Consider the following 25,895-nt stretch of genomic DNA (forward strand, 5'->3'; position numbering starts at 1 on the left):
AATGAATTGAGTCACGAAAGAAAAGTAATAAAACTACATCTACATCAATAGATAATAAAGGGGCAAAAAATATCTACTATTACCCTTTGTTTCCTTAGTTTGTTAATCAATTAATCATGGTTCCGTTAACAAGACGGTCTAAATTTGGTTTTGGATGGTTGATTAAGACATTAGCAAATTAGCATTTTAGAATATGTAATATTCTAAACCACCACCAACCCAAAAGTATATCATTAGAACATAATAAAATTCCAAATCTTTTCCTTTTCCTTTTCCTTTTTACCCTCTATGTCCATCACTGTCCTTTCATTTAGACTTTGGAAAGTGAAACCAAAACAAAAGAAAGATAAAAAAGAAAAGGAAAGTGAAATTTATCCTTCTCAAGCTATATGTTTCAGAAACTACTCATAAGTCATAACTTTGCATGTGTCAAATTCTAAGTGAAGGGTAAGAAAGGGAACAAGAAAATGAAACTAGGAATTTGGACCTTTGAATACACAAGCAAATTCCTTTCTTTCTCTTTTTTGTTTTATTAGTCTTATGCTGAAATTCTTTTTGTTGGAGTCAAGCGGGATCGAACTCTAGACCTTTAAGTTATAGAAGTTTTGGTACTATGTCATAATACCACTTCTCTTAAAAACTTAAGCTAATAGGAAGAGTCATATGAACGGTTATATTTCTAACAATTTTGTTCACATTATCAAGAAAGTGTAAAATATTTACCAAAGATAACTAGTTTCTCTACAAACTGATCAGGGAAGTTCAGTGTGTAAAAACCAGCAAATTCTTGCTTGAAGTGTTCAGTTAGTTCCAAACTACAAGTTATGTGAACATGATCCATGTCATTTTCCTTTGATTTATGTATACAACATATACATGCACACAGAATGATTGGATCAATGCGAATCACATTCCAATAAACAAGACCAGATCACATTCCAATAAACAAGACCCGATTTCGAAAGATTCTTTGTGTGCATGTGCATGTTCATGGAAGTTCACTCTCAGGTTTAGAAATCAAAATTTTGAACATTCAGATGTTCACCAATGAACCGAAATGTTCACAGAATCACTTCATAAGAACAAAAATGATCTCAGAAAGCAACTAAAGGAGTTCCTGGAAAAAGGCTATAACAGAAGTAAGAAACCCACCGATAAGGCATAGTCTAAGAACCGTCTTCCGCTTTCTTGCGCTTAATGAAGTAAAGTGGGCGAGAGTTGCATCTAAAATGGATTCACCGTCGAGAAAATACACCTGAAAGTATCATCATTATTAGAGGAAATTGAACCAAACAGCATACTGCTATGAGAAGGAATACAAAAGATTTTTGTGCACATTCGATTCCACATTTCTTCCAATCTTTGTTTATTTGACAACAAAGATAGTTTGTAGCATAAAGAAACCAAAATCACTCTCTCTAGTAAGGGCTCACTTGTAGGACATAGAACAACAACCCACAGTTATTGTGACAAAAGCCTTTAGTTAACATTTTTTTCGCATTATTGTGATGATTTTTCTTTCTACCATTTCTTTAATCAGCACCAACTTAACATATGAATCATGTTTAACCCACAAATGATGGATATATTTAGGTATGACCATTTTCCGCTTAAATACGCAAATGCAGAAGTGATGCTTGATATAAGAGAATGCCTATCATATGCAAGAAGCTGTTTTCATTACTTACCGGTAAAGTATTGAGAAAAGCCAGAGCCAGAGAGACATGAAATGTCCATACCAAAATCTTTTCCAGTAAATTTGGAAAATAAGCAGCAAGTTTTAGTCCCCAGCGAGGCTGATATGACGTTAGCTGAATTGAATGTGCCATTGAGATGGCATCACCAACAAAAATAAAAGTCCCACCACAATTAGTTTCCTTAAGGCCAGAAGTCTCAGAAGCTGGTAATCTCTTTCTTTCATGTAATGAACATTCCGGAGAAGTACTTGAATATGTGATCTCCACCCATACCATGCCAGGCTCCTGAACCGGTGCTAAACAAAACTCATCCTGTAAACAAGAAAAAGAACATTCAGCAGCTATAGTATCTTTATCTTATCATATCTTGTTGCCATGTGAACAACAGAGTGGACACAAATTTGAAAGCTTAGAAACATTCAGAGATTTTGGTACCTGAGTGCATGTACAACTTCCATTTGTTGTAGCTAGACCCCAGTCATCACCACATTTATCAAGTCTGACAACATCTTTAGCATTTAAGCAGTATATAGTCGATCGTTTATTTGAAGGGTCAATTTTCCTCTGATCATCATTCAGAGTAACATTATTGGAGCACAAAACTTTTACAAATGCTGTAAGTTCCCTGGGACAAGCATATTGATTTTCCGGCAATCCTGTAATCTTGCCTTCTTCCATCATAAGACTAGAGACACAGTAACCCTTCATTCTATTGATAACCCCCGTGTCTCCAGTGTGCCCGGAAATATTTACATTATGAAGCTTGATGTTATATGTGAAAGTATTAACTTCCAACCACTCTTGTGCATTTCTAATTGGTACATTATCCACTGATACAATAACATCACCAGGAGCCAAAAAACCAGACAAAGGTGACGTTGGCGGTACATCCAAAACCTGTGCCCGCACATAGCCATTGAAAATGCAATAAGTAAGCTGTGCATGCGAAAACCAAAGAATGTATTATGTTATTAATATCTAGAAAAAGTACCATGGGACTATGGCCGCTACTGTATAAGGGAAACAAGAACATGGGCAACAGGAATAATGTCAATCCACAAGCTGCACAACACTAGAGGAGAAAGGTTGAAGCCTTTAAGTATGAAAATAAAATAAAATATGAAAAAGATAGAATATTAAAAATGAGTCGAATTGATCCTATCTCAAATTCAACTTACAACTGCATTGTGCCAAATTCCAGCAGAATACACACTGAGGGAAGTCCAATGTGGTAAAGTTTGCAGCAATTCATCATTGAAGGCAACTAGAGCACCAGGAAATAGAACTGCAATGAAGATAGCGACATACTCTATTTGTATCCCCTCACTGCTTTCCTTCAAAAAGGTGCAGCATAAGAATCCAACTGTCTGACATTTCAAGCAAAACTAAATTTTGGGATTCTAGGTATCTACAAGCTCATGAACGAAAAGAAGAATAACAAATTTAACTACACAAATCATCTCATCATTGGTAACATTTCTTTGCATTGCTTTTTAAATTCTTTTTAACAGCCTTCAAAACAAACTAAGTTTTGGGATTCTAGGTATCTGCATGCGCATAAACTAAACAAAAGAATAACAAATTTGACTACATAAATCATAGCTTTTTTTTTTTGGGGTGATAGAATCACCAATAACATTTCTTTGCATTGCTTTTAGATCCTTTTAACAGCCTTCAAAGGAACTAAAGATATTACCATAACCACTGATGCTGAAATATGTGAGATCACTACAGGGCACTAAAATATATCTCAAATTACAAAGGCTAAAAATATAAAATATAAAATGAATTATTCTTGGACAGAAGTTGGGACATATGTGTATCTATTACGAGAACAAAATAAGGGGTTTATGTATTTGCATAACGAACCTTCATTTCTAGCAGGTAGGATAACAAAATTATTATTTGGGAAGCAGGGCAACAGTCAATGCAAGTCACTCAAGTAGGCAATGTATTGTTGTTCCTCCAAAGCAACTGGCATAACGTGATGTGTCATTTGGTAGTTGTGGTATTGTCATGAAAATTGGAGTAGATCAAAATTTTGAAATATTCTTAAACAACTACTGGGAGATTTCTGAGCAAATTCTATTCTTCTTACCCACTAACTTCTCTCCAAATTATGTAAGCTACTTAAATTTCACTCATGATCTGCATAGAGGACTTTCCCTCTTAGACATATTGAGATATTGAAAAGCTATGATTTATATAGATAAATCTTTTGTTTGTTTTTCTTTATAGAGGAACACTTATCCTCTATCATGTACTATCGTATTATCCGTCTCCTCATCTTAATGAAATTTGTCTTTTATCCCCACCCCCACACCAAAAAAAAAAGGAATAAAAAAATTCACAGCTTTATAATAAATTAATTAAATATAACAATTAGAATGACAAAGTAGACACAGTGATGTCAATTTACATATTCTCTTTCCAAAAATTGGCCTGTGTAGTCCAAAAGGTTTATCTAGCTAGATAGTGATGTCACTCACTTAAGAATTGCAATTCAGATAAAAAAACGAAGCACAAAATGTTGTAGCTTGAAACTTCAATTGGAAGGGTAGTAAGCAAGACAGCTGACCTAGTGGCTGCAACAGCATGACCAAATTCATGAACAACGACAGATATGATGGTAGAAATACATATATACCCAGCATCAGCAAGTGATAAGCTGGAACCAGACGGCTGCATAGATTGCAGTAAGTTAATAAGAGGATCACAAAGAATGATTATTTACATTCACATTGTTTTGATATTTTGCTATTGAAATATCTTCTTTGTAATTGCTATCCTTTCTTAAAAAGTATAAAAATAAAACTTCATTCAAACTTAGAGAGAAGGAAAAATGTAGTTGCAAACCAAGGAGGGAAGCCCAAAGAGCAAAGCATTTCTAAGGTTTCCAAGCTTGTTGCCACCACCAGAGAGATGAAATGCTTTAGCTAATTCCCAGAGAAGAATCTGTGCAAGTGTTTGATATATACAACTCAATCAAAAGCGGTGCAGCAGCATATTCTATCTGCATATGAAAAAACCATTCGGAAACACGAGATTTCTTAGTAAGGGTGTGTACCAAAGTAACCCCAAGCAGAGCAGAAAGTGCAAAACCAACCCCAATTGAAAACCACACTTTCAAAAACCTGTAAGATAACAAAGCCATTCAAGTAATCAGAAACATGAAGTAATCAAAATTAAAAAACAAAAGGGGGTTGTATAGGGGACCACCTAGCATGTCTGCGACCAAAATGGAAAAGCGGTTTGTTAAATGTAGAGATTTTGTAGTCACAATACCTGCATTCATATAAAGCAACTCTGGATTACATCAATTCAAAGAGAGAGGACAGAAATGGCGTGGGGATCACAATTTTTTCCTTAAGAAAAAAGGACAAGAAGAAACTTTTGATGTAAGTTATTTCAGTAAAAATAAAGTAATCCAAATACACACCCTTGTATTAGACTACTCTAGATCCTAAAACCCTAAATCCTAATACAGATACAGTATCTCTAGATTACATTAATTCTAGGGAACAAATGCACACAATTATTTTTTTCCTTCAAAAAATGCCAGAAGAAGCTTTTGATTGAGTACAAATAAACTAACCCAAACAGACACCTTTGCAATTGACTAATCCAAGCCTTAAACCCTAACCTCTAATACCTAAAATCTGCATGTTTTTATTAAAATTACTTCAAGGGGGAAAAAAATGGTTCTAAAAGCCTTTGATCATAAGCTATTTTGAACACATCATAAACTGTCTGTTTTTGCCCATTTTTACATTAAAAAAAAAAAGCACTTTTCCATCTAAAAGTACTATTTTTCCTTCTGAATACAGAAAATGCAATCCACATAGATGGAAATAAAGAAAGAAGATTTACCAACAGGAAATGGTATTGTTGGGAACATGATGATAAGAAGCTGCATGAAGGGGAAGAAGAGTGTTGGTTCGTGTGTGCCTTTGATTCCCAAACCTCCTCATTCTTCTAGAATCCACTTCCATCACTGAATACTGAATCCTACCTAATAGTGCTAATTGTTGTTAATTAATAATCACATATATTTTGTTGCTTTCCCTGCATTGAAAATGAACAAGAAATTTGTCAATTTTTTTAGCTGATAAATTAAAAAGCTAAACGAAACAAGGAGGAAACAAACATTGGAAGCTAAGATGAAGATGAAAGAAGAGGGAAGTGAGCTGAGGCATCAACGTTCCAGTTTGACGCCATTAAAGAAGGAGCTCAATTATCCGCCGGTAGTGGTGGTGGCGGCGTCGGAGAAGGGCGGAGGCCAGAGGGAATTGGGTGGTGGGAGTGTTGATAGTGCTCTTGTGTAAATAAAGTTCTTGATTAACCAACTAACCAAGTGCTTGGAATTCGAAACTTTTTTTTTGGGGGTAAATGAAACTTTTTTTTATTTGGTAAGCTGGAGGCTAAAGACCCAAGTTATCTAATATTTACTGTTCGGGGTAAGTATATTTTACAACCATCTTCATTTAAAATAAGTTTAAGTCTACTTCGAATTTTATTCTGTGTATATAATAATTTATTAGTTAGATTCTTAAATAGAATTTATATTTAAGATAGACTAAAAAATATTGTGGACAAACAAAAAAGATTTACGATCTTTACAACAAAAAATTTGCTATCTTTAATCAATTTAAATTGATTAAATAGTCAGCTCACTTGTCTACTTGAATAAGTGTCGAAAACTCAAATTTACGACAAATTAATCTTTTACATGTCGAGTTAAAAAATACTGTGAACAACTAAAAAAAATTTACAATCTTTATTCTTTAAGAATATAAAAATGAGTGCGTTACAGAAGAAAAAATAAATTACAAGCATATATTAAAATAGTTCTTATTTTTATAAATGTTCAAATAAATTTTTCATATACGAGTTTTTTTTTATTCGTTCACTTTGACAAGGGCGACCGAGAGAGAACGGAAAGACAACGAAGAGGTAAAATCAGAAAAGATCGTTGATTATGGCGGCAGAAGAAACACATGTGTTACAAGGGTTGTAGTATGTGAGGGAAAATCGAAGATTCATGACAAGGTACCCAAAAGGTCTCCTTTAGAGACAAGGTAATGGGTGCATCTACAGCCAAAGTGTTGCGGGTGGCTGAAAGCCTTGTGAGGAAAAAGATGGCAACAGTTGTGAAAAAGCAAGGTGATGCAGACATACCATGTGTTACCTTCACAGCTGAAGCGAGAAAGGCGTTGGCGATGCCGTATTTAGATGCCATTGTAATTAATGTTTTGGACAAAAATTTTAGTTACATGGCTATAGTTAATAAGCTCAAGGGTGTTTGGAAGACGAAGGGAGGTTACAAAGTTTTAGATGTTGGCTTTGGCTATTTTTTGGTCAAGTTCGACTTGCGGGAAGACAGGGAGAGAGTCCTTCTCGATGGACCATGGATGATTATAAATCACTATGTGGCAGTGAAGTCTTGGAGCCCCGAGTTTGTACAATGTGAGGAATCCTTTGGATCTACATCAGTATGGATAAGAATCTCAAATTTGAATATCAAGTTCTATAAAAAAATGGTCACAATGAGAATTGGGCAACAATGGACATCCCGATTCGAGTTGATCTAGCAGCTAAATCTGCAAAGCGGGACAAGTATGCAAGAACTTATGTGACAATTAATCTTAGACTACCTGTGATTTCTAAAATTAAAGTGAATGGAGTAGTCTATTCTATTGAATATGAGCACTTAAACTTAGTTTGTGGCAAGTGCCGTTGCTTTGGTCATATCACTAGAGAAAGTAACAAGGTGACTCTTGCTTCCATTGATCAAGAAAACCAAGGTAGAGCATTTTTAGAGAACATGAGGCGAGTGGAAGAGCCGACGCCGATGTCAAGGGAGGTGGAAGAGCCGACGCCAGGCAATCCATTTTTTGAATTTGGTGTTAACGCGGGATTTTCTTCCAAAACGGAAAGAGAGAAAATCGCGGAAGAAACGTTGCATGGAGATGTTATAGAGGGAGAGAATCATATAGGGGATCAAAGTTAGACTTATGTGACTAGGAAAGGAAAGGTGGGCTAAGGACAATCAACTGGGATCACTTTTAAAAAAATACTACACCTAAGAAAACTACTTGGGCCTCAAAAAACATTAATGCGGATCATTCCGCCCCCAAAACCCAACCCGCTACTTACTCTTTCTAACAAGAAAGGAGTTTTATTTTCTGCTGGAACTGCAGAGAGGAAGGAGACCAGCTTCTCTTCAGAGCTCACCTAGTGACGACTGTACTGAAGTTCAAAGAAGCAAACAAGAGGCATGGAGATGGGCCAAGGAGGCAAGGAGAGCGAGAAGTACCAACTCGGAGATAGGGGACCTTCGGCGTAAAGCCAAGGTATGCTACATTCCAACATTTTCGGTTTCTTATGGATTGTGTGCCTTTAAATATTTTATGTTAGAATGTGAGAGGGACATCAAATAAAATGTCCCATGTTCATTGTAAGAAGCTAATAAAGAAGTATAAACCTTCTTTTTTCATTCTTATTAAAACTCATGTTACTTATGATTCAATAAAGAGATTCCGGGAGAATTTGGGTTTTAATTTATTGGGATTGTAGAAGCTAATGGTCACAAGGGGGGATTTGGTTCCTGTCCTCTACTCCATAATTTTTTTATTTTATTTTATGGAGCTTTCATCAATGCTTGACAGTAGAGATTAATGGTGACGATAAATCATGGGTGTGTAGTGTTGTTTATGGGAGTCCACAACCTAAGACCAGGGATGATCTTTGGAATCATTTGATGGAAATCTATTTGTTAATTCGGGATATATGGCTTGTCTTAGGTGATTTTAATGAGATCATAAGTAATCAAGAGGTTAAGGGTGGCAAGTTCTACACTTCTCGCAGTAATTTTTTCTCTTCTACTCTGAACTCCTGTGGTCTGTTTGATTTGGTTACCAATGGAAGAAGATTTATTTGGTTTCGACGGATTCAAGGTGATAAGGACGTGACTAAAAAGCTTGATAGAGCTTGCAGTAATGGGAAAATGGAGGTTATTATTTCTTGAAGTCTTTGCAGAGGTTCTCTGCTGCCTCCATTCTGTTCATTGCCCTTTGTTAATTCGCTGCAAGGGAGCTCCTATGAGGAAGGGGTTAAAACCATTTAGATTCCATGTAGCATGGACAACGCACCCTGACTATAAACCACTGGTCCAGAGAACATGGCATCAATCAAAACCTTATATTCAAACAAGGTTGCTAAAGGTTCAACAAGCATTCTTGGAATTCCAAAACCTTTAGTAACATTTTCTTGTGCAAGAGAGAGCTGGAAGGCCGACTTGATGAGCTCTAAAAGAAGCTTTCAATGACCCAAATTTAATTGAGCAGGAAGAACGAACTAGGGCAGATTATAATATTGTTTTAGCTCAAGAGGAGATGCTTTGGTATCAAAAAATTTGAGAGCAATGGGTTCGTTTTGGTGATAGGAACACTAAGTTTTTTCATATGCAAACAATTGTTAGAAGAAAAGCCAATAAAGTGCATGGTTTGTTGATTAGTGATGGGAGCTAGTCTTACGATGCTGAGGTCCTTGAACAAGAAGTACTCTCTTTTTATATAAATTTATTTTGTTCCACTGAACAAGTGAATATTGATTGTATGGGTAATTATCCTAAGCCAGTTCTTAGTTCAAAAGCTTGTGATTCTCTCACCAAGCTCGTTTCTCTGCTTGAAGTTAAAACAACTATTGATAGCATGAGCCTGCTTAAAGCACCAGACCCTGACAGTTTTCAAGCCTTCTTCTTTAAAGAGTTTTGGGATGTGGTGGGTCGAGATGTATGGAAAAAAATTCAGCAAGCTTTTAGCGGGGAGTCTTTAAGTAGTGCCCTGGTGAAAACGTTAATAGTTCTCATTCCGAAATGTGATTCTCCAAATACTCTTAAGGAGTTTCAGCCCATAAGCCTTTGCAATGTGATTTACAAGGTTGTGACCAAGGTGCTTGTTAATAGACTCCGCCCTTACTTATATGACAATGTAAAGCCAACTCAAGGAGGTTTCATACATGGTAGGGGAGCTCCAGACAATATTATTATCGCTCGGAAAATGATTCATTTTCTCAAGTAAACCAAGTATAAGAAAGGGGCCTTGGCTTTCAAGATCGATTTAGAAAAGGCTTATGACAGAGTCGATTAAAAATTTTTAGCCCACATCCTCTCCTCGTTTGGCTTCCCTTCAAGAACCATTTCTCTTATCATGAACTGTGTCAGGCGTCCAAGTTGTCTATCTTATGGAATGGGAATAAATTGCGTAGCTTTCACCCAAAGAGAGGGTTGCAGCAAAGAGATCCCATATCGGCGTATCTTTTCATTTTTATATGGAGAGGTTGGCTTGTTTCATTCAAAACCAGGTGGAAGAGGGTACTTGGGAGGTGGTGGCAGTTTCGAGGGGAGGTCCTAGAGTGTCGCATTTGATGTTTGCTGACGACCTTCTATTCTTTTGTAAAGCTACTAAAAGACAGGTCCAAAATGTCATGCACACTATGGTCCTTTTTTCTAAAGCATCAGAGGTGAAAGTCAACCATGATAAATTAAAAGTTGTTTGTTCTGTAAATATTTTTAATAGGAGAAGGGAGGTCTTATCTGGTGTTTCGCAGATTCGTTTCACTCGTGACATTGGCAAGTATTTGGAGGTCAACCTTGGCCATCCAAGATCCTCCCGAGCTACCTTTAATGAATCATTGGAAAAGATTAAGAGCAGACTTGCAAACTGAAAAGGGAGACTGCTAAATAAAGTGGGGAGAGTGTGTCTTATCAAGTCGGTTGCTTCTTCCCTATCTATTTACCAAATACAGGTATCTTTATTTTCCTAATCTTTTTGTAAGAAGATTGATTCTGTTCTTAGGCAATTTCTTTGGAAAGGTAAGGTTGAAGAGAGATGCCTAAATAATGTTTGGGTTAATGGTCAATGGCAATGGCACACTCTTTTCACTCTTGTCGGATTACCTTCGCGATTTGTGGAATCTTTTTAACCCGATTAATCTTTCAACGAGCGAAAATCCTTCTTGGTTTTAGGAAGCTTCCTCGTCTCGAACTTACTCTATTGTAAGTGGTTATAAGTGGCTTTTTAAGCAGCATTTAAACTGGCCCATGAATGGTGATTGGCCGTGGCTTTTGGAGATTGAGAATTCTGGAGAAAATCAAGCTTTTAATTTGGTTGGATTTTTAAAATGACCTGCCTACTCAAGACTTCTTTTTTTAAAAAGGACTCACTTCCTCCCCTATTTGTCAGCGGTGTAATCTTAATATTGAAGACATAGAACATTGTCTTGGAACGTGTCTCAAAGCCATTCAAGTGTGGCATCAACAAACACACATATCTCCTTTACAGTTGTAAACGAGATACATTCATAATTATCTCATTTACAGTGTAAATGAGATAAATAAATGCGATGTAAATTGGTAAATACGCTACAAATTACATATGTCGGTAATTAAAATAATTAAATTATTTATTTACAAAAATTTTTGCTACTAAAGTCAGTCACTAGTATAAAATACATGTTAAAATACATATACATACTGAAAATAAATTAAACCACATATATATTTATACACAAATATACTAATGGCTGATTTTAGTGTACAAATTTTGAGAAAAGGACAAATAGGTCCCTGACCTTTTGCCCCGCGAACATTTTTGTCCCTTACCATTGAAAAATACTTTTAAGTCCCTGACTTTCACAAAACTTGGACGGATCACTCCCTGACAGAGGCATTTGGACGGATCAGTCCCTGACGGAGGCATTTGGACGGAAGGACTGATCCGTCCAAGTTTTGTAAAGGTCAGGGACTTAAAAGTATTTTTCAATGATCAGGAACGAAAATGTCCGCGGGACAAAAGGTCAGGGACCTATTTGTCCTTTTCTCTAAATTTTTTAAATTTTTGTTGCTAATAAATGAATATAAAAGGATGAGATGAGAACAAATTCATAAATATTTTAGAGCGCTCCATCCAATGAAACTCTCATAGAGAGCTGCATCAAATACTATTGAACTATTCTTCCACCTTAATCCATGACAATAATAAAGAAGTATCGCAGCCCACAAATCTCCAACAAAATACATAAATTCAGTTACAATTTTAGTTTTTATTATGTTATCTTATCTTATTTTTATGTTATCTTCTTATCTTATCTTATTTTTACTTTTATCTTTTGTAGGCAATACTCTATATATATTTAGTTTTATCTTCATAATTTAATCAATCAATCAATCAATAAAATTTCTTCATCTTTTTTTTTCTTTTTCTATTCTTTCACAATTTTATTATGGTATCAGGACTCCTTTTGAACTCTGCTGACATCTATGAATAAATCAACCAATTCAGATCTTCTTTAAATTGCTGAGCTGCCTCCCTACTATGTCCTAGGTCAAGGAGAAAGGATGCAACAACAACTTCATTAAGAGCTTCTTTTGGACTTCTCGTCAACCAACGCTCTTCTTTCATGGCATTTTCTTTCAATAAAGAAACTCGTCATTCAAACCAATTTGGGCTTTTGTCAAATCCAACTACTCATTATCTTTGTTCTTTTCGTACTTTTTCTATTGTTAACGATTTTTCAAATCGAGATTCATTCTTGAACACTTGGATCATTAATTATGGTGTCACAGATCACATTGCATCAAATTTGTCTTGATTTATTTCTTACACACAAATTTCTTCTATTATTGTTTATTTACCAAACGGTTCTCAAGTTACTGTTTTTTATAAAGGCATTGTTCAATTTTCACCATCATTGATTCTTCATGATGTTCTTTATTTACCTCATTTCAACTTTAATATTATCTCCATCTCAAAAATTACTTCAGCACTCAAATGTGTACTCATTTTTTCATCATCTTCTTGCACTCTACAGAGCAACAATTTGGAGACGATTGATTTGGACAGAATGAGAGAGAGATTATATCTCTTTGATCCCAATTTCGGTAAAAATTCATCCACTACACATTCCATAAATTCCATCCAATCCCTACCCATTACACCTTCAAATATATGACATTTTCGTTTAGGACACCTTTCTGGACAAATACTTAATCATTTACATAAACATTTTTCTTTTATCTCTATGCATCATGATGAGACTTGTGACGTTTGTCATCTTTCTAAGCAAAAGAAACTTTTATTTTCTTAAAGTTTTAACAAAGCCAATGCAAGTTTTGATTTATTACATTTTAATATTTGAGGTCCGTTTCGACAAAATTCTATTTATGATCATAAATATTTTTTACTATTGTTGATGATTTTAGTCGCTTTACATGAGTTATTTTATTAAAATAAAAAAGAGAAGTGCAAAATCATGTAAAAAAATTTATTACTTTAGTTGAAACACAATTTAACTCTAAGTCAAAGCTATTCGTTCCGATAATGGACCAGAATTCAGTTTACATTATTTTTATGCTTCAAAGAGTATTATTCACCAACGTAGTTATGTTGAAACTCCTTAACAAAATGGAAGGGTAGAACACAAGTATCAACATATTTTGAATATAGTTCGTGCTCTTATGTTTCAATATAATTTACCATCATCTTTTTGGTTGTATGCTGTTAAACATGTTGTTTATTTACTTAACAGAGTTCCATCATCTGCAATTAATTTTAAAACACCATTTGAAATTTTATTTAATCATCCACTAAATTATCATGACCTTAAAGTTTTTGGATGCTTATGCTTTGTTTCTACCCTAATGGCAAACAGATCAAAATTTGATCTAAGAGCTAAAAAAACAGTGTTTATTAGATTTCAACATGGTTTTAAAGGATATATTGTTTATGTTTTAGAAGATAAAAGAATTGAAATTTCTAGAAATGTGATTTTTTATAAAATGATCTTGCCTTTAGTCACAAAAAATGTCCAATTCTATAAACTCAGGCCAACATTACCAAACATGCCTTCTCAAAAATAAGATTCAGTTAGTCTTCCAGTTGGACCCTCATCCATACCCATTGACCCACTTCCATCAAATTCTTTCTCTTCTCCAACAACCCCTCTTTCTTTCTCACTGATGTGTCCTGACCAACTTGAACCCATGACTCCCAAATCTATTTCAAGTAATACAACCTCCCCTCTTTCTACAATATACACTAACCCACCATCACCTCTTCACCCCACGTCACATTTCTCGTAACCTGAGCAACCCCGTCCTCGTCATTCCGACTGACCTCCAGTATATCTCTCTAATTACTTGTGTAATTCCTCTCTCACCTCCACAAATCTCTCTCCTTTAAAGTGTCATTATCTTCTATATTCAGTTATGTCTTTTTCTTCTTTTTCATCTTCTCATCATAAGTTTCTTAACTCTACATTCTGATGTTGAGCCAAAATCTTTTAAGGACACCAATCAACACTCTAATTGGCGTAGTACTATGAAAGATGAGTTGGATGCTCTTGAGTTGAACAAAATTTGGCTTCTAGTTGATTGCCCTGCAGACATTAAGTCGGTTGGCTGTAAATGGGTCTATCGCATCAAACGCAAGCCTGATGGTTCAGTTGATCGATATAAAGCACGCCTTGTGTCTAAAGGGTTCACTCATACTGAAGGTGTTGATTTCTTGAAAACCTTCTCCCCTGTTGTCAAGCCTGCCACCATCAGATTAGTTTTGGCATTGGCCTCTATGAAGCATTGGCCCATACATCAGTTGGATGTCAATAACACTTTTTTACATAGGAATCTTTTCTGAGGATGTTTATATGACTCTGCCACCCGGGTTTACATCTCCTCGATCGGATCAATGCTGCAAGCTGCTGAAGTCACTGTATGATTTACGACAATCTAGTGGTATGTGGTATGACAAACTTTCTCATCTTTTGCTATCTCATGGATATCAGCAGACCTTATCTAATTATAGTCTATTTATTAAATTCATTGGTACTCAAATTTCTATCCTTCTAGTATATTCGAATAAAAGATTTGGGTCCATTAAAATATTTTTTAGGTATTGAGGTTGCTCAATCAGCAAAGGGAATTTGCTTATCTCAGAGTAAATATAGTCTTGATCTTTTGGAAGATTTTGATTTATTAGGTGTTAAACCTGCCTCTGTTCCAATGGATAGTACCACAAGATTATATCAAGACAAAAGTCTCCTGCTATCTGACCCTTTTGTATATCGCCATTTGGTTGGGCGTCTTATCTATTTAACCACTACTCGACCAGACATCATGTATGCCACTCAATAATTAAGTCAATTTATGACACTTCCTACTAAATCTCATCTTCAAGCAGCTAAGCATGTGTTACGATATCTGAAAACTAGCCCTGACAAAGGATTTTTTTTTTCAAGAGAATCAAAAATTCAGCTTCTCGGCTTCAGTGACTCTGATTGGACCGGATGTCCTGACATTAACATGCTATTGTTTCTTCTTAGGCAGTTCTTTAATCTCTTAGAAGACTAAGAAACAAACCACCGTTGCCCGCTCAACCACTGAAGCAGAATATCGTGCACTTACCAACACAACTTGTGAACTTCAATGGATACTAAATGTGTTACAATTTTCACGCATCTCTTCTATCCGCCCACCAGTTTTATATTGTGAAAATCAGAGTGCTCTTCATATTGCTACTAACCCGATTTTTCATTAACGAACCAAACATTTAGAGGTTGATTACCACTTGGTTTGACAAAAAGCTCAAGTTGGAGTGATGAAAATTTTTTCCATTCCCTCTTCTGGGCAGCTAGCTGACATATTTATCAAACTTTTATCTTCTCAACCCTTCTATCTTAATACTTGGTATTTTTGACATCTTTTATCCTCCAGCTTGTGGGGCGTATTAAACCACTCTTCCATCTTAGCCCATGACAACAATAAAGAAGTCTTGCGACCCACAAATTTAGTCCAATAAAATACATAAATTCAGTTATAATTTTAGTCTTTATTATCTTATCTTTATATTTGTTTGGATGCCATTATTTTGATAAAAAAAAATATTTTTTCAATGATTTTTTTTTTATTTTTTAGTGTGTTTGGCAAATTTCTAGTAATAAAAATAAAAATACTAGAAAAATAAAAAAAACATCTTTTTTGAGAAGTTACAATTTATATTTTTTTAAAAGATATTTTTTTTAAAAAAAGATATTTTTCACATAATAAATAAACAAAAAAGTGTTTTTATCTTATTTTACCTAAATATAGTGCTTGTTTGGACACCATTATTTTGATAAAAAAAGATATTTTTTCATTATTTTTTAGTATATTTGGCAAATTTTTAGTAGTAAAAGTAAAAGTATTAGAAAAATTAAAAAAAATTTGTTTGAGAAGCTGTAATTTATATTTTTTTTAGTTTTTTTTCTTAAAAAAAATGTTTTTCATATAATAAATAAACAAAAAAGTACTTTTATATTATTATACCCAAACATAATTGATAGATAAAAATATTTTTTTGCACGAAATACCCAAACATAAAATTACTTTTACTTTTATATAAAATCTTTTAAAAAAAGATAACTCGAAAAAAAATACTTTCTTAAAAGATCTTTTTATATGAATAATCCAAACATAAAATCACTTTTATTTTTATAAAAGATCATTTAAAAAAAAAATCTTTTTCAAAAATAGCACCAAACAAACTTTTTATATTATCTTCTTATCTTATCTTTATCTCTATCTTTCATAAACAATACTCTATATATACTTAATTTTATCTTCATAATTTAATCAATCAAACAATCAATACAATTCCTTCGTCTCTTCATTTTTTTTTTATTCTTTCAAAAGTTTTATTAAATACTTTGCCCAGAAAGTGACTACCGAGTAACCAAGTTATGAACAAAAAAAGAAAAACCCGAGAAACTTCTACGGTTCTTCAATGGAGGCGCAAAGGCCAACCGAACTGGCTGGAGCTGCCGCGAGACGTGATGTCCGCGATATTTGTGAAGGTAGGTGCGATCGAAGTGCTGAGGAATGTTCGGAGAGTCTGCTCGGAGTGGCGCAATCTCTCCGAGGACCCTATCATCTGGCACACCATCGACATGCATCACAGACACGGTATCGCCTACTGCTCCGATGACAGCCTCGACGCCATGTGCCGCCGTGCAATCGACCTTAGCTCCGGCCAATTAACCGACATCACCGTCGACAATTTCGCCACTAACGCTCTTCTCAAGTACATCACCGATTCGTAAGTTTTTTTCTTTCCTTTTTAGGTTAAGTTTTCGTTTGGCTTTCTTTGTTTTCGCCTTCGAATTTCAATGTGAGTATCAGTTTTGGTGATCATTAGGGTTTCTGTTAAGAGGAAGTATAGGAAGCCATTGGAGTAGCTGTACAATGTGCACAATGAGAGTTTAAGTATCTATACATGGATAGTTATTCTGGATAATATGGGTACAATAGAGTATATTGTGTTCTAGCTGGTACAGTTACAATGCATGTAGTTTTTGGTGCTTCTGTTTGAAGTTAAAATAATATGTTGTATGAGTAATGCTAAGGAGCCAATAACCTAATCGTACAATGTCTACAATGGGCTAAGTGCATGTTTGGGTGCCATTATTTTGTCAAAAAAAAGATATTTTTTTAATGAGAAAAGATCTTTTTTTATTTTTTAACATGTTTGGCAAATTTCTAGTAGTAAAAGTAAAAGCACTAGTAAAATAAAAAAAAGATCTTTTTTGAGAAGCTGTAATTTACATCTTTTTTTTAAAAGATCTTTTTTTTTTTAAAAAAAAAAGATGTTTTTCATGTAATAAATAAACAAAAAAGTATTTTTATATTGTTATACCCAAACATAATTGATTGATAAAAAGACCTTTTTACATGAGATATCCAAACATAAAATTACTTTTACTTCTCTATAAGATCTTTTAAAAAAAGATAACTCGAAAAAAGATCTTTTTTTAAAAGCTCACCCAAACAAGCCCTAAATCTTTGGTCTATGAATAAGATGAACATCACTTATATTATCCAGAATAATCATCCGGATACCAAGGATAATAAACATCTCATGTCATAAAACCACTCATCCCAAAAAATTAAGCTGATTTTGGAGTTCACCAAGGATCGAACTCTTAACCTTTCGGATCTAGAAATCTAATACCATGTCATGAAACCACTCATTCCAAAAGCGTAATCTGACAGGACAATGTAACACTAATGATCATATCTCTAATACTTCCTAAACCTCCATTGTGCACATTGTACGCTTAGGCCATTGACTCCCTATACTTTCTCATGTTGTATACAGATACCCAAGTTCATATTTTCATTAGCATCTCTGATTTTTTAACTATATCTTCCGTTGCTGTTGTCTTTCCATTTACAGCACAAGTCATCTACGACGTCTATGCCTTATACTATGCTATGACATAACAGATATGGGATTGTTAATGGTTTCAGACAAGCTAGCTCAGTTGGAAGAACTTGACATATCAATCAGCCATTTATCCGAGTATTCTCTAGAAACTATTGGCCAGAACTGCCCCGAGTTAAGAACATTGAAATTTAATATAGAATGCCACAGAACTCCGCACATCGAGTCCAATAAGGTTGCATTTGCCATTGCGGAAACAATGCCTGCATTACACCATCTACAGCTTGTTGGAAACAAGTTGACCAATGATGGCTTACTTGCCATTCTTGATGGGTGTCCCAATCTTGAATCTCTCGACTTACGACAGTGTTTCAATTTGAAGTTAGAAGGAAAATTGGGGAGGAGATGTGCTGAACAGATCAAATATTTTCGGCATCCATGTGATCCCATTGATGATTATCCATTTGGAGCTGAAAATGTTGCATTAGAGTTTGCAGCGGAGGAGTTTGTGAATGCTTTAAAATTTTTAACATATGATATGATTCAATGGTAGAAACTTAGGTGAAGTCGACTTCACTTGAAGTTGATACCTGAGAGCTGTTAGATGATTTGAATAAATTTTTATCTAACGGTTCTCAAGTCACGTAAAGTCGGCTTCACCTAAGTTTTTACCTGATTCAATTTTGTTAATACGTTATAGTCAACAGTTAGTCAAAATTATTTTGTTTTATATTATTAATATATTAATATTAAACTCATATAAATTTCCATTTGTATCATAGTAAAAAAATAGGGATTATTTCAAAAAAATTAATATTACAAATTCATCTAATGCTATCTTGGAACTGCATTTTAATTTTCATATTGAAGATGAAATCGTGTGTTTTCACCAATATTAGAATTAGGTGTGTTATTTTTGGGTGCGGAAGACGGTGACAAATAAATCAAAAGGTCAGATTTAGAAAATCACAAATTAAACTCTCAATTTTGGATTTTTTAAAATTTTTTATTTTTTTTTACAAAATTTACCCTGCATAAATAGAAGACTCAATTTTATTTTTCTCTAAATTTAAATTCACTTTGTCATAAATCAAGCGCCGATTTTTCCACCGATTTTTCCATGCAAGCCAAATCTGAGCTTCCAATTTATAATTTTTTTTATACCGGAAGATATGGAGATTCGAACTCGTAATCTCTTAATTGAGTATGGGGAGATTATGCTATTTGAGCTATTGGCATTAAAATTTGGAAAGATATGTGACTCGAATCCACGACCTCTTAATTGAGTATGGGGAGTCTATACCATTTGAGCTATAACTCATTGGCAAAATTTGAAAAGATATGTGATTCAAATCCGCGACCTCTTAATTGAGAACGGGGAGTCTATCATTGGCTAAAAATTTGAAAAGATAGGGGAGTTTATGCCATTTGAGCCATAACTTATTGGCTAAAAATTTTAAAAGATAGGAGACTCGAACCCGCAACCTCTTAATTGAGTACGAGGAATCTATGCCATTTGAACTTCTAATTTATAATTTAAAATTAAAAGAAAAATTCATATGAATAAAAAACACACCATTAATTCATTACTAAAAAAACGAGCTTCCCCTCAAACATTAATTGACTTCACAAGCTACAACGGTAGAGTTGATCGTTTTACAAAATGTATTGAGTAAACAAATATTAATTTTAAAATAGAAACATTTGGAAATTATTTTTCAAAAAAAGAAAAAAAGGAGAAGTCCAAAAGAGGCAAAAGGAATCGGCATCGGGATTCATTGACAGCATCGGGCATGGTATCAATCACAATAATCAGCGCCACCCAGCTTCTACCTCCGTTTCCATTTTCCATTTTTTTATTCTAATTCCCATTCTTTCCAATTCTCACTCTTCAAGAAACGAATCATCCTTTTCTCTCTCTCTCTTTCTCGATCTAACCTAACCCAATTCACTGCCACTCTCAACCCATAATCAACCATAGCAGAGACCAGAAGCTGAGAGCTGCATAGAGATCCATGATACTCCTTCAGTCCCATTCAAGGTTCCTCCTTCAAACCTTATTGAATCGCCTTCAGAAGTATGTTCCCAAACCCTCTCTCTCTCTCTCTCTTACATTTCATTCAATTCACGAATTTAGGTTCTGTGTTTTATGTTAGGTCCTCTTAATAATACTTTTTTGTTTTCTTATTATTCTTTTGCTTAGAGTGCAAGTTCATGACAAAAATTGAAGCTTTTTTGTTTGGTTTCTGCTAGGTGGGTTGGTATAGTTTGACGTAACTAGTGTGTACCTAACAAATTATCCATAGAAACTAAGGTATTTATGCAATTGGTCCTTTAATTTTAGGGAAACTTGCCTTGCAAGTGTTATGCTTTAGGTGGAGTTTGGTGTATTTGGATTGAGTGAAATTCTAGAACCTTTTTATGTAAAGTTAGTTCCGGTTGTCTTTCAATAAGAAAATAAGCCAAGTGTTGCGGAGAAAAGGATGCTATGTTAGATGAGTGGACGAAGGATTAGGAATGAGTGCATCAGAGAGGAAGTTGGGGTGGGCATCTGTTGTGAAGAAAATTGTAGAAACTTGCCTTAGGTGATTTGGAGATGTGTGAAGAAGACTGGTAGAGACTTGGATTGGATGGAACGGTGTCAATTGCTAGAGATAGTGGGAGGGGAGGCCTCAAAAATGCTATAGGTGTTTAGATGTTAATAGCTTAAATTTAAATAGGAATATAGGATTCATTTTAGAACGTTATGGTCTTGTTTGTTCTGTTTAAGTAACTGTAAAGGATGGGTACCTAGTTTGTATTATCATCCTGACTTTCTTATGCCACTATATCGCTATATTCCTTATATCAAATAGAAGCTAGTTTGTTTATCCCAAATCCACTGTTGCATCATACCTTTTTCAAATATAAAAGCTATGTTCGAAGCACGTGCATTGGAGTGTAGCACAATTTGCACATTGCTGCAACGATTTTGCGTCTTTACTTCTGCCCGAATTATGTAAGCATTGAAGGTTGATCTAGTGACTACTAACTTGGGATCCATCGAGCATTTGCTGAAAAAAGAAAAATAAGGAATTCCATAGATGGATAGAAACAGGAAAGTGTATGGATATATTTCAAACTGATTCTGAGTAGGCACCAAAATAACAGAAATACAAGGGAAATAGCCTTATGTGCCTATTAACCCACAACATGTTCTCTGGTATTATTTATATTAAGCACCAATCCAAATAAAGGACCTGATCTTAGAGGGAGCTTTGGACTTTTAAGTAGTTTAATGGATGAAAGTAGCCATACTGAGAGAATAAATAAGGGACTGAGTGGAGTATCTTGAAATCAGACAATGTTTTTGGGAGGGAGGGCAGGCACTTAAATAGCTTACAGTTAAATCCTCAATCTATCTATTCTTTTTTTTTGTTCAAGAAAGATAATTGTACTAGATTCCCTTGTTTTTGGAATCTGTCAATTTCTATTTCAGTAGCAGAGGGTGAATTACAGCAACTGATACATTGATATATGAGTTCTGGTCATCATTATCTATCATTTCCATTCACTTGTAATGAAGCATATTCTGCTTAACACTGAACTTCTGCCTTAATGATCTATGGCATATCTCTAATGACAATCTACTGTCTGCTTCAGTCTTGAAAAGGGTATTGAACTGGATCACCACTGGGTTGAATTTGATGATGTTCGATATCATGTTCAGGTAACCATGATTTTTATGTTGAAAATGATTGTGGATATCATTTGTATGGTTGCCCTTGATCACTTTTTGTTAGCTATATGTTGGTTTTCTGACAGTTTTGGGATGTGCATTTGACCAAGCAAAAATTATTGCAGGTGTCAACAAAGAATCCTCATGTTTTGTTGCTTTCAGTATCATTACCTCCCCCATCTTCAGAGACAATTTTTGTCAATGGACTTCCTTTTGGAGCCATAGACGCAATAAAAGCTGCATACGGAGCTACTGTACAAATTAAAGATCCTCCAAGGGATGGGTTTAACCTAACATTGAAAATAAATCTGTCAAAGCTTCCTGCAAATCAAGGTACAAACTGGTTCTGTATATCCTGCCATCATAAGCTTTCTAACTGCTGTTTTTTTAGCATGGTATTATAGTTATCATGGTTTCAAAATTTCAATATTTTTAATTGACGTGCCCCTTTCCATGAGAAGTTCTTCCTAAATTGTTAGCTGCTGTATTTTCTATGCATTAAAACGGTTGAGATGAATTGCATTTCCATTATTATGGGGAGTTGTTGCCTTTCTATTTTAATTTCAGGAATCAATATCTATATTTGTTATTTATATTAGATATTAGATAGGATTTGTAAAATATCTTATACTAAGTGATATAATAAGAGGCATTCATGTGCGTTCACCTAATAGCTTAAGCTTTTGGGATGGTCACTACATGATATCAAAGCCTTGATTTGTCAGGAAATTAGTTTCTTGGTCTGTCAACTCATGTACTTCATGCTTTATTGAATTTCATGTATTTACTTTATTATACTAAATATAAACTCTTTCAAATGTCAATCAAATTACATTTTTAATCATTCTATGCTTAGATTCTATTTTGCATTGAATTGCAATTCTTGTGGATGGGGGAAAAAGTATTTCTAGATTCAATTATTTGGTTGTTGATGTTGGTCTTTTATAATTGGTGGTGTTTCCGATTATGTGCAGATCAAAGGCAATCCTTTTTGGTGAAAATTGCATCAGTGAGGGAGGTTGTCCTTGGTGCACCATTGAGAGTAATTTTAAAACATCTTGCTTCAAGAACTGTTGCTCCAGACATTGATCCGCTTGTCGCCCTTGTGCATCGGCCAAGGGAGTCATTTTTTCTTGTTCCGAAGGTAACAGCGTATTATAAGCATGGTTAACTTCTTTTTTAGCCTAAGTATTCTTCACTATCAGTCTTGAGAATTTATCAGTGGTAAATTATCTTCACAAATTCTTGCATTAAAATACTCCCAGGTTCTTCACAATTTATCAGCCATAAGCCTCAAGAATTACCAAAAGAAATTAGAGTGATTTTGGACATAAAAGGTCATTCTTGAAAGTAAATTATGACCAGCAAAGAAAAAAAATAAGAGGGAACAAAAAGAGCAAAGCTGCTGAAGCAATCAACACATATTTGAATGAAACCCCCTTAAGATGAACATTTTTCTTTACTCCAAAGATAATTGAATATGTGCTATCCGAAGAAATTTCTAGAATCAGATAACACAAATATTAGTCTTTTTTTTCCCTGTTGCCTGAAAACCTGCAAAAATTGTTTGCTGTTAGCTGTTAATTGGAATCAGAGAAAAGGAGAAAATAATAAAATAATGAATTTTTTAACACGAAATTTGAACAATTGAGTTTCACATTTTTAGATTTGTTTCATTGCCTTGACTTGATTGAGTTTGCATTGCTCAGCTTTATTATTTGAGAGGGAACCCTCTTTCTGGTTCAGATGATGAAATGGTTTCTCTTGACAGGCTGATAAGGTGACTGTGGTGTATCCTATGAGATTCAACGACTCAATAGACACTGTCCTTGCAACTTCATTCTTGCAGGTGTGATTTTCGCTTTTTTTCGGTTAATGCCTAATGGTGAGTCGGATTACTGAGTGTGGAGAGATAATGATAAAAGAACATTTCTGTTTGCTTCTTGCAAACCGTTCTTGTACAGTGCTATGCTCTTTGGTTCGGTGCTTTTATGGTTTTAATTTTCGGGGTTTATTGTGATATAGGAATTTGTTGAAGCCAGACGTACAGCTGGGCTTCATAATACACCTCCATGTTCGTGGTCTCTTACTCCTCCACAGGAACTGAAAGAAGTTTCTGCTGATGCATTATTGGCTAATGCAGGATTTGTAACATTTGGTTAGTGTTTGGAAAGTGACACAAAGCATACAGCATTTCTTCAGTTTGCATAATCACAATGTAACTTGTTCAACTTTGCAGTTATCTTCCCTCGTCATGTTGAAGGCCCGAAACTGGATCGTACAGTATGGAATCTATCGACTTTTCACGCATATGTTAGCTATCATGTTAAGGTATTTTAATGGAATTTCCTCATCATCACAGTGCGTCTTGTGTCATGATAAATGAACATGCTGTGCTTATTCTGGTGTAATCATGAAGATAATAATACAATCATTTATTTAGAGTTATTGCATTGTTAACCTTGGTCTTTTACACTATCATAGTATCATCTTTATCAAAGTATCACTGTGAAATAAGTTGTCCAAAAGTTATTTCACAGATAACTGATTTAAAGTATCATTTATTAATTTTGTTTTGGACAATTAATTTTTTCTGAAGAACAGATGGAGTGAGGAGTACTGCATAAGTGTGAGATTAAATAGTGGAAAGGATAGAGACACAGAAAGAAAAAATAATAATGATAATGATAATGGTAGTAGTAGTGGTAAAAAGGAGTTCCAAGGGAATTTGGATATTTTCATGGTTATTTTGAACATGAACATGTTAAATGGAAGAACAAACATCTTTTGCTCTTAAGTTGACCTGTTCATACTCAAAACAGACATAAGAGGAATATAATCAAATGGAAAATTCTGCTAAATTTAAATAAACTTGCGTAAAAGATGTCTGATCCCAGTCTACATTATGCCTATTTAACAGTGTTCAGAAGGATTTATGCATACACGGATGCGGCGTCGAGTGGAATCCTTGATTCAGGTAAACTCATTTTTTGCTTGTTCATATACCTTTGTAATTCACACAAAAAAAAAAAAAAAAGAAAAGAAAAAGAAAACATTAACCTAACAAGCCCTTGGCTTTTTTCGACATACATACATTGGTTTCCATTATGGTTTACGGATTTGTTGACTTTCATAGTAAGAAAAACTGTGCCTGTTTTGTAGGCTTTGGATCGTGCCAGACCAGATCTCGAAAAGAAAACAGCAATGAACAGATCCTTCAAACGGCTGGTTAGTTATATGCATGGTTAATTAAATTTGATGGTTATTAAATAGTAATGTCCTAGTTAAATTACACTTAAGGGCTTCTAGGTTAACACGATTTTCAATAATGTTTCTACAGTTTAAAGTTTAAACAATTCTAAAAAGTTCTTATACTGTACAAACAATTTTCAGCCAAAGTCCTTGTAGTTTAAAAATTGTGATCAAACCTATATTCGATTAAATCATGTTTTTCTGAGTAATCTAACATTTTGTTTTTATTATAGTAATATTATAGTAATTCTAAAACTTTTGTACTTGGTTATAGGGCCTCAAAAAGGAGTCAAGAAACAGTTCATTCTCATAAGGTGGAGAAGATTGTTGAGAAAGTACAGATATTCTGCTTCCAGTGGAGAAGAAAGTGCATATATGTTCCTTTGGACCATACAATCAGCCAACCAAGGAATTGTGGTGGCATGTTTCAGTGTCTGCAGATTGCTGCAGATTATGATTGTTAACTTGAAGATTTGATTCTTCTTTTGAACTTGACATGCTCAGCATCCAAGGAAAAATTGCTGACCTATTTTTGCTGACTGCTCCAGGTGCCTGTAATTTTATTCCTGATAGGAACGAAAGAGGATACAAGATAAATGACCAACTGAATTAGTTGTTAAAATGTACAATTGTTTATCAACTGCATGTGGTGTACTTTGTAGGTGTATTTTGGGTTACAGATCTAAATATCTTCCTTTTTGAGGCATTCATCTTGGTTTTTCTTTAATTGTAAAGTAATCTTTGGTATTTTGATGCAAGTTTAAACTTGCTATTGAGATAACATGGATAACCTTTTTGTTTTAGCCATTAAAGGTATTTTAAACTACATGCATGACTGTGTAGCATCTATAAATGGATTTTGGAGTTCAAGTTATCTCTATTGTTATTATTATATCATTATTAATTTGTCTCACTGTAGACATGATACATGATAGAGTTCAATAACGTTGTTTGATTCATGTAGCCAACCCC

General features: G+C 34.5%; 3 protein-coding genes across 4 annotated transcripts; 2 read left to right on the plus strand and 1 right to left on the minus strand.

Annotated features, from left to right (window-relative positions):
* Positions 1–684: 684 nt before the first annotated feature.
* LOC107626256 (Peptidase M50 family protein) lies at positions 685–6,085 on the minus strand. Its single transcript, XM_016329131.3, has 11 exons — positions 5,845–6,085; positions 5,568–5,762; positions 4,917–4,982; positions 4,765–4,831; positions 4,554–4,652; positions 4,276–4,379; positions 2,876–3,023; positions 2,689–2,769; positions 2,133–2,594; positions 1,689–2,009; positions 685–1,255 (listed from the first exon to the last, which is right to left on the minus strand). The coding sequence occupies exons 2-11, from the start codon at positions 5,687–5,689 to the stop codon at positions 1,106–1,108; spliced, it is 1,620 nt and encodes a 539-aa protein (XP_016184617.1). The 5' UTR covers positions 5,690–5,762; positions 5,845–6,085; the 3' UTR covers positions 685–1,105.
* A 10,305-nt stretch (positions 6,086–16,390) lies between these two features.
* Positions 16,391–18,681, plus strand: LOC107643817 (putative F-box/LRR-repeat protein 9). 2 transcript variants are annotated; one of them, XM_088502376.1, is made up of 3 exons: positions 16,391–16,828; positions 17,966–18,502; positions 18,604–18,681. In XM_088502376.1, the coding sequence occupies exons 1-3, from the start codon at positions 16,473–16,475 to the stop codon at positions 18,641–18,643; spliced, it is 933 nt and encodes a 310-aa protein (XP_088358502.1). In that variant the 5' UTR covers positions 16,391–16,472; the 3' UTR covers positions 18,644–18,681. The 2 variants fall into 2 exon arrangements, with proteins under 2 accessions (XP_088358502.1, XP_016203060.1); XM_016347574.3 differs by having other exon boundaries at positions 17,966–18,681.
* An 880-nt stretch (positions 18,682–19,561) lies between these two features.
* Positions 19,562–25,793, plus strand: DIS2 (Arp2/3 complex, 34 kD subunit p34-Arc). The gene is made up of 10 exons (XM_016329239.3): positions 19,562–20,030; positions 21,596–21,662; positions 21,797–22,004; positions 22,646–22,815; positions 23,443–23,520; positions 23,697–23,829; positions 23,911–24,002; positions 24,592–24,648; positions 24,834–24,899; positions 25,198–25,793. The coding sequence occupies exons 1-10, from the start codon at positions 19,969–19,971 to the stop codon at positions 25,234–25,236; spliced, it is 972 nt and encodes a 323-aa protein (XP_016184725.1). The 5' UTR covers positions 19,562–19,968; the 3' UTR covers positions 25,237–25,793.
* Positions 25,794–25,895: the final 102 nt, after the last annotated feature.

This window comes from Arachis ipaensis, chromosome B1 (genome assembly GCF_059453495.1).
Source record: "Arachis ipaensis isolate K30076 ecotype BB chromosome B1, ASM5945349v1, whole genome shotgun sequence".
Classification (NCBI taxonomy): Eukaryota; Viridiplantae; Streptophyta; class Magnoliopsida; order Fabales; family Fabaceae; genus Arachis; species Arachis ipaensis.

What these genes read in the sequence shown, in the direction of transcription:
- LOC107626256 (XM_016329131.3), bottom strand. Translation starts at nt 5,689, where the DNA reads ATGGAAGTGGATTCTAGAAGAATGAGGAGGTTTGGGAATCAAAGGCAC. An exon ending in TTTGGTCGCAGACATGCTAG is followed by an intron (nt 4,832 to 4,916) that starts GTGGTCCCCTAT and finishes GTTATCTTACAG; the next exon opens with GTTTTTGAAAGTGTGGTTTT. An exon ending in CATGCTGTTGCAGCCACTAG is followed by an intron (nt 3,024 to 4,275) that starts GTCAGCTGTCTT and finishes GAAGGAAAGCAG; the next exon opens with TGAGGGGATACAAATAGAGT.
- LOC107643817 (XM_088502376.1), top strand. Translation starts at nt 16,473, where the DNA reads ATGAACAAAAAAAGAAAAACCCGAGAAACTTCTACGGTTCTTCAATGG. An exon ending in CTCAAGTACATCACCGATTC is followed by an intron (nt 16,829 to 17,965) that starts GTAAGTTTTTTT and finishes TTCCATTTACAG; the next exon opens with CACAAGTCATCTACGACGTC. An exon ending in ACATATGATATGATTCAATG is followed by an intron (nt 18,503 to 18,603) that starts GTAGAAACTTAG and finishes AGTCACGTAAAG; the next exon opens with TCGGCTTCACCTAAGTTTTT.
- DIS2 (XM_016329239.3), top strand. Translation starts at nt 19,969, where the DNA reads ATGATACTCCTTCAGTCCCATTCAAGGTTCCTCCTTCAAACCTTATTG. An exon ending in ATGTTCGATATCATGTTCAG is followed by an intron (nt 21,663 to 21,796) that starts GTAACCATGATT and finishes AAATTATTGCAG; the next exon opens with GTGTCAACAAAGAATCCTCA. An exon ending in TTGCAACTTCATTCTTGCAG is followed by an intron (nt 23,521 to 23,696) that starts GTGTGATTTTCG and finishes ATTGTGATATAG; the next exon opens with GAATTTGTTGAAGCCAGACG.